Below are 14,433 nucleotides of genomic sequence, written 5' to 3' on the forward strand. Positions count from 1 at the left end.
GCGCCGCGCGTGGACTGGGACTTCACCTACACGCATTGCCACGGGACCAGCAGGAAGTTAATGACAAATCACCCACTGGATGTCCTGACGGTGCACACGCATACGTATGTGTAAGGCTCTGTGTGTTTACCATGTTCCCCAAATACATGGGGAAGCCAGATTCAGCTCTCCAGAAACCATCTTGTGTAGGGTCTAGCTTTGAAATGATCTAGTCATCTAATCCAGGGGCTGGCAAACTTCCTCTGCAGAGGGTCGGATAGTCATCATCTAAGTCTGAGGACCATGTTGTTTCTGGGTTTCTGTCGCAACTACTGGGCTTTGCTGTTGCATAAAAGCAGACACAGTGACCTGGAAATGAATGTTCTAGCAAAACTTGACAGCAGCAGGCCACCAGCGGGACTGGATTTGGCCCACTAGCCGTGGCTGGCTGACCCTTGATCTCATCTGGCTGCCCTCTGCCTTTTTTTTTTAAGCATGAATTAATCAACAGCGCAAAACTGTCAGAATGTTAGGGGTGGCAGAAGATTAAGAAGAACTTGATAATAACAAGGAACGCTGGAGGTCAGGAACAGGTGCTCTACTCTAATTATGTTCATTATAATAATCTAAAATCCCCAGGATGCTCCTCATACTGAATGAATGGACAAAATTAGCTCTTCTCTTATTTGTTGATAGTTTCCACATTTGCTTTTCTAAGAATGTTCCTAGCTGTCAGGTCTGACAAAATGGCTTTTTGAGAAAACGCAGTTGTTGTCTGTGGGTCACATGTGTGGGGGCAGATGCCTGGGGCTCCCCTGAGCTGACAGTCACAGCAAAGCAAGGAGGGGGTGCACATGCCGGCCTGGGGCACTGAGTGCCACGCTGAGCAGTGAGGAGGAAACGCCAAAGGCTAAAGGCAGCTGGCCTGGGTCATGCTCCCATCCCGTCCCCGCGATGCCTCCGACAACTCTCTGCCTGCCCTCTGTGAGTGCTGTGGGGTGAGCCCAGCTTTGTCCCTGATGAGATAGGAGGCCCATGTCTGCCCAGCCCTGCAGGAGGGTGCAAGTGCTGTGTGCACTAAACAACACGCTGCGCGGGAAGAGAAATCCTCACCCGCTCTTTGCTCTCCTCCCGGTATAGCTCTGAGGCTAGATCCAGAAGGGCAGTGCTGCCTGCTAGGGACCCTTCCGTCTCACTGCTGTCCCCACCCCTCCTGTGCAGTAGGAGCTTCTGACATCAGCAAGGAGCAGACATCCCAAAGCTGGGTCTCGGTCTCTTCATGCACGTGATTTGTCATGCACTACCTCCTGTCCACCCTCCTGGCTCAACAGTGGGGGATGCTATTAAGCATCCCCATCACAAAAGGCCCCCCAGGATAGCACGCAGGGGAGACCTGGCTAAGGTTTCCATGGGAACGATTTAAATCTTATTAGTTTTGTCCTCACATAGCTGTGACACGGCACTGCCTGTCCTCACATGGAGAGATTCCCTACCGAAAAGGTCAGGGACAAACGGCCGCTCTGACTGTGGACTGCAAATGTCCTTCCTGTGCTGCCGGGGCATGTCACACCCTGTGAACATGGCCCCAGGCTGAGGCGTAGATGTCTATTAACATTCTGCATTATCCTCCCCAATCTACACACGTGTGTGTATGAGACATATTTTCAAACAAAGCAAATAATATACTTTTTGGCACACTAGAGGAAACTAATGTTAACTATTCTCTCCCAGAGGCGTATTCCTGGCAGATTAATGAAGCAGGTCTCTTAAGAACTCCCTGCTTAAAAATGCATAAAACTTTTTAAAAAGGTGGCTTTCCTTTTAAAACAGTTTCCTTTCAGAAGTACATGACAGAGAACGATGCACCCAGCATCCCCTCTCATCCCTGCACTTACTACCCTGCCCGGCAGGCTGGTGCCTGGTGCAGGGCTGGGATGGTGGGTTTGATCCTGCTGTGAGATGGCAACATTTTCAGGAGTCGGCTCTAGTCAGGCCTGATTACAGGTGGATAACCCATCGTATTATTTAATCTCTCTGAGCTTTACTTTAAAAAAAAACAAAGAACAACAACAACAAAAAAAAACAATACACGGTTGACATTTGACATCAGCATTCACTTGGCCAGGCACTGGGCTGGCATGGGACGAAGGCACGAGGACCCACAGTCCTGCCTCTGGGAGGGCTGAGCCTCCAGATAGAGGCAGGTGCACAGGAACGCCCTTACCACAGCACCGCTGGGTCTCAGAGGGGCACGGGCGTCGCGTGTAGCGTGGAGAGAGGGGTCCACGCAGCAAGAGGCATCCACACCCCCTCGCTCAAGAATCTGTCCCTACCCAGACTCTGGAGTGAGCCAGTTGTGAGGAGGTGTTCAGAATGAAAACTCAGCTTCCTGGCCCCCTTCCCTGGCTTCCTGCTTGCCCCAGAGCTCCAGAAGGGGAGACATTGACGCTAAAACCAAGGCTGTTATATCAGAGGAGACATTCTAAGACTAAGTGCAGACAGTGTGCACAACATGACCTAACCATAGAACTTTCTGGTAACTCAATGTTTTCAGAAAATCATTGAACTGTCTCAGTTTTCTTCCAGGGCGTCCTCTACTTGACTAGATTTTAGAGCCATAGAGAAAGTCAAAATTTGCTTTCTGATCTTGTCTCCAAACTCTTTCAAGGTGCTGGCTATAATCCATAACTATATTTTAGCTCTGACATTCTAACGTTTTATCTAGACAGGTCTTTTATAGTATGAAGTCTGAATACTTAAAAAAAAAAAAAACTTTGAACATAATGTTAGTAAAATGCTTTAAAGGGAGAGGTTTGAGAGATTTTTTTTTTTAACAGAAGCCAAGTTGGCTTCATGTTTATGCAAAAGGAAAAAAGATTTTCTGACTAAGCCAAAGTACTAAAGAAATAACAGTTAAAATTATTAGGTTGAAAAATGTACCCAGCTGCATTTTTAAATTAAATTCAATGTCATAGAAAGTTCATATTCTTGTAACGCAAACAACAGCCAGTTTCTGTCAAGATTCTCTCTGGAAAATATTCTCAGAAGAGCCTGAAAGTCTCAGAAGTCTAAATTAATCAATTTTATTGCCCTACGTACTGACTTTTGTACCAAATGGCATTATATTAAAGCTATAAACTGCCCCAAAGCAAATGATATACGACACTTTAATAAACACACTCTTGAAAACAAATGTCAATGCCATGAAAAATGCTGTTTGAGTTTTTTTTTTTAAGTGGGCTACATATTTTTTTCTTTAGAGATGGGGTCTCAATATGTTGCCCAGGCTGGACTTGAATTCCTGAGTAGTTGAGACTATAGGTACATGCCACTGGGCCCAGCTATCTCTAGCATTTCTTTTAGAAAGCAAAAATATACAAACAGGTCTCTGCATGCAGCTAAACTGGGAGTCTCTGGATATTGTCCTCTGGTCTCCTCTGCCGTCCACTCCCCATCCGGCCATGTTTTCATGTAAGCCCACCCTCCAGGGCTGTGTCTCAGTGGTGAGACCCTGCTCAGGTCAAGAACCCGAGAATCAGTGCAGGGAGAGGGAGAGCAGATGCCAGCAATCCAAACTCAGAATCCGCCTGCAAGGTCCACACAATGATGTTCTGCATATGGAGTGTCGCCTGCACACATCTGTCACTCTGCTCTTTAGCAGACGAGCCTGGGGCCCAGAATAGATATGAAAACAAAGCCAAAGAGAGTCCACAGACTCTTTACAGTTTCATTGTATGACCCCGGAGTATTTCAGAGAGCAGAGCTAAAGACCTCTCCTGGACATTCCACATGGCTTAATGCTTTGCAATATTATCCTGAGAATCATGTTCTGCTCTGTGTGCACCTGCCACACTGCTCTCCCAGAGGACCCCTGGGTCTGCATCAGGCCTGCTCCAGCCAGAAGGACTATTCAGGGCCCAGTGGAGGGCTCACGATGAAGGGTCATGGGATGTGGTCCCAAAGCACCCACTGTATTTAGAAATCAGGGCAAGTCAGTTAGCCTCTCTGGGGATGCGTTTATTAGATAATGACAAATTAGCTTTGCAGAGTTGTTGTGACACTTACTGGGATAAGGGACTTGATTATTCATTCAGCACCTACTACCTAGGTCTGTGTCCAGTGGCGTGTCAGCGCAGACAGGACACCTACCATCGGACTGTTGTTAGGACGGGGGTTACTGTAATTTCTGCTATGCCTACCCTCGCGACTTCCCTCCATGACTCTACATCTTTTAACTTCTGCGCCAGTCCAAGAGTTTAGCCCTCAAACTCAGCCTTAAGCTGGCTGAAATATAATACCTCAAGAGAGCCATCAACTTTAAGCCTCCCCCAGGAGCCTCAATCCTTATAAACAAATTGTGTTCCATAAATTCTTCCTGCTACCAAATAGATCACTAGACAAGGTCTTCAAACTGTGAGCTGTTCAGAGAATCCAGAATGTCAGTTTAATTTCAGAAGTTTATTTTACATCAACTTTTTAACTCCTATCAAATGCTGTATAACCATATCTACCAAAAGAACTCCCCATAGAATTATCCACATTCATACATTACAGGAATCATAACTGGCAGATATACCAGGCACCTACCTCTTTCAAATTGTAGCTTTTTATATCTTTGCATAATTTCAGCTGCAACCATGCACTCAATCTAAGGAAAAAAAAATGCAAACAGGAATGATAACAAGCTGAGGGCTAGAATATAATGCAACGCACACCCAAACAAAACCCACGTTATTCTGACAAGTTCAGCAGTGCACGCCTGTGCACATCAAACAGCCCAGTCTGTTCAATTGCACATGCCTCGTTCTCCTGTAGGTGGCCCTGTTTAGGGCAGGCAGCATCTGGGCAGCTAATTGCGGTTTCTAATCCTTCTTTGATCAAGAGCTCAACATACTGTTTCAGGCACTGAAAGAAAAACAGAGAAGTGTCTATAAACATCTTTACCTCCTTAATGCTGAAGAAACCATGATGCATTAAAAAAAGGACCAGGCACATCGTTTCATTACAGTTTAATATTTTCACTGTGTAGCCCACAGCAACCAACACATTTGACGTTTTGAGGTTTTATTCATTCAACAACTATTTATGGGGTACCCATTCTGTGCCAGGGACTGTATGCTCAATCACAAAGCTAAGGCTATGGATTAGATCCCGGCACAAAACCTCAGCAAACACAAGAGCCAAGAATTCTAAAAGCAAGATGAAAGGCAGCAAGGGAGGCTGGGAGGTAATATTTCTCAAATGCGTATGAGATGCAGGCACTGCATTAAATATTTTATCTCCCAGTCTTTCACTGAAGCCTTAGAGCATTTTTACAAGAAAGGTATGACTGTTCCATTTTTCATATGTGAAAACTGAGTCAGCAAAGGAGGAAGTTGCCAACTTACACAGATAGTACCCAGAGCCTCGATGTGAACCCAAGCTTGCTCAGACAAAATGCCCATGATCTCCCTGCTGAGAACCCAACTGTATTTGGCATTCCTCACTCAGGGTGCCTCCCTTACCAGGCAATTACTCACTACCTACCTTACCTACTTGGGGGCACTGCTTAAAGCCTGAAGTAAGCAAAACAAGAAGTGAAGGACATGAAGTAGAGTTAATATAAAAGATTCTGTGGTCTTCACTCCTGCTTTACAAAGTCTACTAGTCTTAGAAATCTAGTGTTTCCCTGAAAAGCATATTATAAACAGCAATGAGAAGAAACAATACGGCCTTTGCCAGCTAGACTCACTACCAAGAGAAACTAGATGTAGGGCTTATATAAGAACTCAAAGAGCATAGAAAATGATGTAAAATCCTACAACGGCATCCCCAAATCAACTTTAATCACAGTCCCAGTATATTTAAAGTTCATATTAGCAATAATATATAATATTACAATACCATTATTAAAATATAATAGCAATTAATCAAGAAAAATTAATAAGCTATGTTTGCTAAGCTGACATCTCCCCACAAAAACGTATAATCCATTTTATTACAAGAATGCATGATTATTACTAATGAATGGGTCTAAACGGAAATTCAACTGCAATTCCTTCTACCTCCATGTTTAGAACAAGCCTATTAATCTCTCTCTACCATCTTTATTTTCCTGATCTGAAATTTAGGGTGGTTTAACCTACCTCACAGTGGAGTTGTAAGAATATTAGGCAAGGGAAAAAGCATAGAAGAATACACAGAAAAGAGTATATGCTTGATATATAAAGAATAATTTGATCTAAACTGGTAATTCTCCCCATCCTAGCAAAATAGAATATTTCATTCATTGAAGACTCCAGATTGCAATTTCTTTAAAAAACAAAAATCAAGGCGATCCTCAGAAAGAGCCACTTCCCAAAGCTTTTCTCAAGAGCTATAACTTCAAGTGCAAATTACAATGTTGGTGGCTCCACACTGAACCCTGTGTTCCAGCCTGTGTTCTTTTGATCTGCCTGGGCTCTGATGATTGCAGTGGCCCTAAACTTAGGTTTTCACAGATCATCTACATTTTGCCAACCTAAGGTTTATGAAGACATTTCCCAGAGTAGTGAGTATGGACGAGCCCAGGCTTGCAGTTCTACCTGAGACTCCAGATGGCAGAATTTTCAGAGATAAATTCATTAAAACCAATGCAAAGACTTCTTTCAGAACAAGGGAGAGGCAGACGATGAGCAAGAGAGGAGTCACACCCAGCCTCCAGCAGGGCTGCAGCCTGGTTCTGGGAACTATCCGCAGACGTGTTAAGTGGCAGTGGCGCTGCGGACTACTAGAGTGGTGAACCATTGTAACAATGAGCAGAACAGTTGGCAGATCAGTGGAACTTTCTGTTTATGATTGGGTACCACATGACAAGGGAGAAAGACTGTAGGCTTCAGAGCCAGACAGGCTCAACCAATCCTTGTCCCTCAAGTCAGAGTTTGAGCAACAGCTCCCTTGACAATAAAACCAGAATGCCCATCTCCCTGCACTTGACAATAAAACCAGAAGGCCCATCTCCCTGCACTTGACAATAAAACCAGAAGGCCCATCTTCCTGCGCTGTTGTGACAGTAAGCTACGAAAGCACCTGGCATAATTCCTGGTAGACAGCACCAGCTAAGTAAATAGTGGCTGTTGTCTCTTTTTTGTCTACTTACGTGATTTGTCTCTTACAGTTATAGGTATTTAAAAATCCCAAAACCTTAGCAACAAGATCATTATTTTACTTTCTATTATGAAGTTTGTCTAAATGGGGTCTCTGGAGGATACTGGAGTGCCTTAAACCAATATACAATGCTGAAGACTCTCAGGATACTGTGCAGATCAGTAATATAATGATAGAACATGACGCATCCTAAGAAGCAAAATACAACAATTAAAACTGGCATGAAGCGTACACCCATATGCAACAAGTAGTGAGTCATGTCTGGGTTTCAAAGCTACCCAAGAGTGAACATCATGTGTCATCAGGATGCAGCTATCTGTACAATCTGCAAAAGGATTATGTTCTGGGAATATCAATTTGTTCACTATATAAAGACAGATGACGTTCCAAGCGCCTGACCTTGCATCCATCAAAAACAAGCCCAGCTTTCTTCCAGATATAAAGTGGGTCATGACTCACAAGCTATGGTTTTCATTCTAATTGCAAAAAGATGTCTTGAAATGAGCACAAAAATAGGTAAACAGAGAAACTTCTGTAAAATACACAGCCTAAAAGCAGATACTGACACATTTTCCTACTACTGCCCTCATCATAGATATCAGTAGACAAATGCTTTCTAAGTCCTAGATTCTACGTGAATTACATTACCTATGTTAGCTCACTAAACATGCACAAAAGTCATATGGCGTGTTACCATGCTCACATGACAGGTGAGAAAACCAAGGCTCAGAGACATTAACAACAGCTCAGTAGAAGCACTAGGGCTCAAACCCACATGTGGCTGATTCCAAGGCTGGTGAGGTTTTATGTTTGTCTGTTTTACATTTTTTCTATACTTACTCCTCAATTGAAAACTTTTACATGAGCCAGTTTAGAGATCTAACATACAACATAAGGACTAATTTTAATACAATTGTATCATATCAGGGATTGTTATTAAGTGAGTAGACTTTAGGTGCTCATCACCGTAAAAAGCAACTATGAGAGATGATGAATACGCTGAGCTGCTTCACTATATGACCATTTTATTATCTATATGTATCCCATAATACTGTTATAAACCTCAAATATATACAATAAAATTTATTTTTTTAAAAAGAATTCTTTCAAAAGCAATCATTCAATACATACTTTCTGTTTACCTCATAAACTTTTTTTGTAGAACAAGGAATTGTATGTACTTTAAAGGGGCATAGTGTCAGTCAACCCCGAGAACCTCTCCTTTGTATGTTCATGTTCATGCTGCTGCAAATGCAATGATCCATTTGCAATGCTGCAAATGCTATCGAGACCCGCACAGCCCAGGGTAGGGGAAAGAGGCGTGCACAGATCATCATCACAATGCACTGTGCTCCGTGCTCTCATGGGGCCACTTCAAGGGGGCAGGGAGGCTCTAATGGGCCACTACAGGGGTAGAGAGGAGGGGTCCCACCTGGGTGGGATCAGGGAAGGCTTCCCAGAGATGAAAAGTTGGCCAGAGGGTCAAAGGTATTGCAGGAAAAAAGGCATCAGCCACACAGAGGGAAGAAAGGGGGGTAAGCCACAGAATGTTCCAGGAATTTCATTTTCCACTTTGGTTTCCAACTCTTTGAAACCTGATGACGAGACAGCACTGCTGATTTGCTAATATACCTCCGGTGCGTCAGAAGTTTCCTGCCAAGGAGAAGTGGCCACAGAGAAATATCTGCCTCGCCTAAAACTACAGCAAGTCTGATTTTTGTCTGCTTTTTCACACGAAGGCCTGCTGGCTACTGATGATCCTAAAAGCAGGAGAAAATGCCCAGAAACTGTGCTCAAAGGTGCTTATCTGGGATCCACGATTTATTAACACAAGCATTACACGCAGGCAGGTCCAAATTGAAGCAGCAAGAGCCCCATGAACAGTGGTTGGGAGCAAAGACCCTGGAATCACACACAAGGCTGCCTTGAAATTGTAGCTCACCCACTTAGCAGACATGTGGCTCTAGCATGGACCTTTGTCTCCCAGTGCCTGCACTTCCTAATACTGTGGGATAAGCTTGGCAGATAGAAGGACAATCACTCCACAGCTCCAGTACCCCGGAGACAGCGGTGCTCCGGAATATTGCTTACACGCTCCGCAAGGGTTTCTCTCAGCCTTTCTAGAGCCATCAATAATCCATGATCTGTTTATGTTTCTCCTCTAGTAGATGGTGAATTCTTTGAAAACAAGAACTATTAATTATTTATCTTTCTATTCCCCATACCTAACAGAGTGCTGGCAAATAGCAAGGGATGAATCAAAGCCTTGCAGATAGAGGGTGAATGGAAGGACACAAAGATGAGTAGAACACACACAGAGTAGCCAGACACCTGGCAACAGGCATTCCTCTGAGCCCCAGCAGGAGGGCTGGAGCCCTGAGACAGAGGTGTGCTAGCTACACACCACCACCGCAGGGCCATACAAGCTGGGTCCTCAACACAGGCTGAAGGGCTGTGGTTAAGGAGGCTGGAGGCACGACCCCCTGCACAGCCTTCCCTTCTGAGGACAGCCTCACGGGAATCCCCCTGGCAACTCTCACTGGGTGGCCCTGGGAACCTGCAGCAAACTGCCCAGCAAGCTGCACAGTACATGTTCTGGCAAGGATCACTTTCCTCAAGGATGTAGGACTGTGACTTCACTCACAAGCTGAAGAGTTCAAATTATAAAGTTTGTTTTTATAAGGTTCTTGAAAAAAAAAAAAAAGCCCCAGACTTCATGCGTAAAATAAATGCTCCCATCTATACGAGTTCTCGCTTCTGTCGAGCCTTTAAACCCGCCGCCTCCTGTGCTCTCACCACAGCCTTGGGTGGTGTGCAGGAGGCAGGCAGGCTCACAGTCAGCTGCTTCAGGTCACGATCGGCGTGCTGCTCCCCTGCATTACCTTTTTCCTAAGCTATCTAAGACTAAGTCCCTTCAGCTACAGAACAAGATGATCCTGCTTTGCAGGTGGCATCCTTGCTGGAAGGGTGGATTTTGCCCTATATAAAGTAAGGCCCCGGCAAATACTAGTTCTTCTTACCCCTTCAGTATCCTCCACCTACTTAACCTCATTCTACCTATGCACAATTTCCATCATCAGAGTCTTCCAGCCCGCATGCTGTGTATGGGCCCCCTGTCGCCCATGTGGAGGGTGAGTGCACGCCTCATCTCCTGCAGTGTAGATAAGGCCAGGGGTAATGCCTCTGTGGTCCTATGCGGCCCTTACACGGTGGCTGGTGACTATAGATGCTCAGTGAAGATGTGGACGGAATGATTTTGTGTTAAACGCTCTCTTTCAAGAACTCCAGGTGGGAAGTTAGCAGTAGCAAGCCTGTCACTTATCTGGGATTCTCAAGTCCATTCAGCAGCTAGCACTGAGCACCTGCTTTTGTGGGGTGGCATGCAGGGACCTGGGGTGGAGGCCAGGAGGATGCCCAGAGCCCTGGCTCCCTGGCCATTCAGAGGTCTCAGGAGCAAGGCACGACAGCAGGACTGGATGCGGAGGCTGTTTATTCCATCTCCTTATACGAGGAAGAGACCGCCCCTTCCAGTGTTGAGTTTGTCCAAGACAAACAGCAGTCAGGAGAAAGGGAAGCAGGCTCCACCAGAAGGGGTGTGCTCAGGAACAGCATCTGGCCCAGGGGGACAGGGAAGCATGGGGTGCAGTAGGCCAGGAGGCAGCAGCAGTGCTGAGTGGAGCGGCAGGGCTCAGTCCTGCAGGCAGTGGAGAGTGCACCGTGTCGGGAGGGGGCCTGTGTCATCCACGGCTGCTTTATAAGAACCCACTCGGGGCAGGGAGGCCAGTGTGACCGGTCAGGCCTGCGGTTCTTAATCAGGGCACTGTGTCAGCAGGGCTTCGGGGAAGTGTTTGTGAGGGGACAGCTGGAGGGTAAGGGACTGGGCACAACCTGCAGCCGGGCCTGCAGCTACGCTGCGGTCTACAAAAGCCACCAGAAGCTGGACATTCCCGAGGAGGCCTACACATGTGACCACGCACCCGCTGCCAAAAAGGAGGAAGGCCGCTCTTTGTTCTCACAGTTGCCTGTCCTGAGGTCTGGGCGGCAGCCAAAGAGGCAGTGATAGGATCTGAAGACTGAGCCCGGGAAGCCAGAGACAGGGTGAGATGGGGGTGACAGCCAGGAAGATCTGGCTCTCTAGGGACGCCACTGGGCTTTTCCTCCCCCTCGTCAACCACAAGGGGAAGACACTGACGTGGAGACTGTGCTTTCCACTATACCACAGGGACTAGTGAACTGTCCAGCTGCCTTCCCCTCACCTCTGGAGGCAGTGCTGGGCTGGCGGAGAGGGAAGACCTCCGAGAGAATGCATGTTCCCTCCTTACCAAGGAGCTCGCTCCTGCAGCCTCAGCTTCCAAACAAGCTGCAAGAGAAGCGGTAGTGTGGGCAGCGCGGCCCGTTTGTTCTATCTGTTCAATATGAAAACCCGGATTCACAGAGGAGCAAAAATGCGTATTTCACCCAGCCACGGCTTCATCACGAAGACCTCCCAGGGGAACAGAACAGAGGCAGGGTGGTAGCAGGGTGTGCACACAAACAGCACCAACATCAGAGGCAGGAACAGGCAGGGACTCGGCCTGTCACTTCAACAAATATATATGTACTCCACACCACGGCTGTGACATTGGGTGAAAGGCATATTGTGGCTTGGCAAGTGTACTACGTTGAGGGTGGTTAAAAGCTGAGGCAGGAAGATCCCTGGGTCAGACTCTTAATGGAGGTGAAATGAGTGTGTCTGTGAAATCGAGTGTGTGCGAATTTAAGACCTGGACAGAAGGGGACACATGCACAGACGCGCTTGAGAGGCTGAGTGTGAGACAATGTGAGTAGGCGTGCAAATACTCAGAATGTCTAACAGCAGAGGGTTAAGTTGTAATCGTGTGACACTTTCTTAATTCAGCCTCTGTTGGGAAGATCTGAATTTTCCAGACAACTGAAGATCATTCCATCCCATCATGAAACCAAAAGTTTTATTTGTTTGCTCTTTACCCATTGTATAAGAAAGGGCTGGGGAGACTGATAGGGATCCTGCTGACATTGGGGCAGGGTTGAGGACGCTACCTGCTGTCGGTCCTAGACAGGCCTCCTGGAAGAAAGCACTGAGGAGGGTTTTGGGGTGAAGAGTCAAATCCACAAAATGGGGAGAGGAAGTAGATCCCAAGGATCCTTGCCAGGTAGGAAGGGGCAGGGTTCTGAGGGGGTGGGAAGGCACTCTCTGACCTTAACTAGGGCAGGGTGTGCAAAGGCTTCCAGAGTGGCCCTTCATCCCTTGGCTCACTTTCTGAGCAAAGCCACTATCAGGAATCGGCATTTTCTCATGGACCCTTAATAGACATCAAATTTCTAGTGCAGAGACAGCCTGCTTCAAGGTATAGGCCCATGCTTGTCACCAGGACCTGTGTTTTGGGAAGGGACACCTACCTCCTCAATGTCAGAGGGTGGAAGAAGGTAAGGAGCCCCACTTAAATAGACTGAGTGTCTATTTCAGAGAATACTGTTGGAATGGCAGGCCATGGACAGGGAAGGGAGGATGGGAGGCTTTGGGGAGGTGGCCATGGAGAGAGGACAGTGGCTGCCAGCCTGGTCCCAGAGGTCCCAGTGAGGGAGGGAGGCAGTGAAGGGGCTCGGGGTTGGGGTACCAGGACCCACCTGTGAAGACCAGCAAGGGTTGGGGTAGCGGGGCCACAACTCTCCTCTGAGGCCAGTATGGGCATCGGAGGCAGGAGTCACAGGGCCCTTACCCTCTCCTGCCCTGACATTGAGGAGGCGGGTGTCCCTTCCCAAAACACAGGTCCTGGTGACACACGTGTCAGTGTCCCAGGAGCATTTTGCAGCACAGGCTGAGATCTTCTGGCTTGCCACTTATCCTGTGTCGTCAGGTTACAAACTGTCATTTCTTGTTAACTGTGTAGAGAATTGTTCATCCTCTGCATTTTAGTTTTTCATACTCTTGATTAGGAAAAATACACATCAAGTTAGAAAAAGTTATAACTACAGCATCCCTGGGCTCTGAGTGAAGTCCTCTGCCAAGATTAATGTGCAGGAACTCCGACAACTCCAGACCCTCGTCAAGCTGTTCTGCTTCATGGAGGTTCTGGGCTACATTCTGGGTAACAGAGATTGTTGGGATCCGGGCTTTAGACTGGGACAGAACATAGCTGTCATGATTTCAGGGGCAACACGAGGAAAAAATGCTTTTCATTAAAGGAATGATGCCACCGAGAAAAGCACTTTGAATGTGTGTGTAAATTAGGGTATGTGCAATTCTCTAACAGCACTTCAGTTCATCAATACCACAAGTTAAAAAAAAAAAAAAGAGTGGCAGATATGCAAGGAGCAGGTGCACCCAAGTCAGGCTTTCCAGCAAGCACCTCACTCCAGGGCAGGCCCCTTCATGTCTCTGAGCTGCAGCGTCCTCTCATGAGATGGAGAATCGTGCCTATTTCACAGGTTTTTATGAGAAGTGAGATGAAGCAATAAGCTAAAGTTTTAGAAGGACTCTAAGAGCCATGGATAAAAACGAAGACAACTCTGGCTGCAGCCTGTGAGTTGTCAGCAGGGAATCTGAGGGGTACGGCTGCTGGTCTTAAGACAAAGGAGGTCGGGAAGCCGTTCTGTGTTCTGGGAACACGGAACAGACCTGCAGAGGCAGCTCTTTACTTTGCAGGCATCTTGGCAGCTGGAAACTGCCAGCTTGGCAGTTGGAAGCTTCGCTCTTTGCAACAGCCCTGGAACTCATCCTTTGCACCCTAAAGTCATCCCACCCTCCAAGTCAGCCTTCTCCCCATCGAAAAACCAAGACTAAAAGGAGGCCCTCTGCTTAGGAGAGGCAACTCTGATGGCTGGATTCACGCATCTCTGAACCTCTCAGACCCCAGAAGAGAGGCCTGGGAAGCCCACCGACGGTCCTCGGAACCCCAGGAACCAGCCTGCAGAGCAGACATGATCAGACAGCCTCCTAGTGCCTAAACTCCATACTGAAAGAGCAAGCTTGGCTTCAACCATTCTGCATATACTAGGCTTTCATGTAGACTTTCATTTGAACAGAGGGACCTTCAGCTGAAGAACACTTTGAAAACTATTTCCCACCATTCACTCTTACCAGGGCAGGCCAATATCACAGTGTAAGATATATTTAGTTTCTTCTTAATCTGACGACCCTATGATTTCTTAGATACATCTCACAGAAAATGCAGAGATGAAACCATAGCAACAGCAGTTATAATTGTAAAAATATGACTAGAAAGAGAACCACCTCACTCTTACCTGCCGTAAGCCACTTGGAACTCAAGTATGTAATGTGTGAGCATCAACATTTTTTTTGGAGGGCCA

General features: G+C 46.7%; 1 protein-coding gene across 33 annotated transcripts in view; it reads right to left on the reverse strand.

Moving 5' to 3' along the window:
• The window catches only part of RNF144A (ring finger protein 144A), a 344,436-nt gene that overhangs the window by 242,322 nt on the left and 87,681 nt on the right, over positions 1-14,433 (reverse strand). For all 33 annotated transcript variants that reach the window (XR_010149207.1, XR_010149206.1, XR_010149204.1 and 30 more), the window contains 2 exons: positions 4,780-4,884; positions 4,567-4,627 (listed from right to left, as the gene is read on the reverse strand). Coding sequence is in view for 29 of the 33 variants with exons in the window: in XM_016946468.4 (XP_016801957.1) it covers positions 4,567-4,627; positions 4,780-4,884 (166 nt within the window). In the remaining 4 variants the exon portion in view is untranslated. The remainder of the gene's footprint in view (positions 1-4,566; positions 4,628-4,779; positions 4,885-14,433) is intronic.

Source organism: Pan troglodytes, chromosome 12 (genome assembly GCF_028858775.2).
Source record: "Pan troglodytes isolate AG18354 chromosome 12, NHGRI_mPanTro3-v2.0_pri, whole genome shotgun sequence".
In the NCBI taxonomy this organism is placed as follows: Eukaryota; Metazoa; Chordata; class Mammalia; order Primates; family Hominidae; genus Pan; species Pan troglodytes.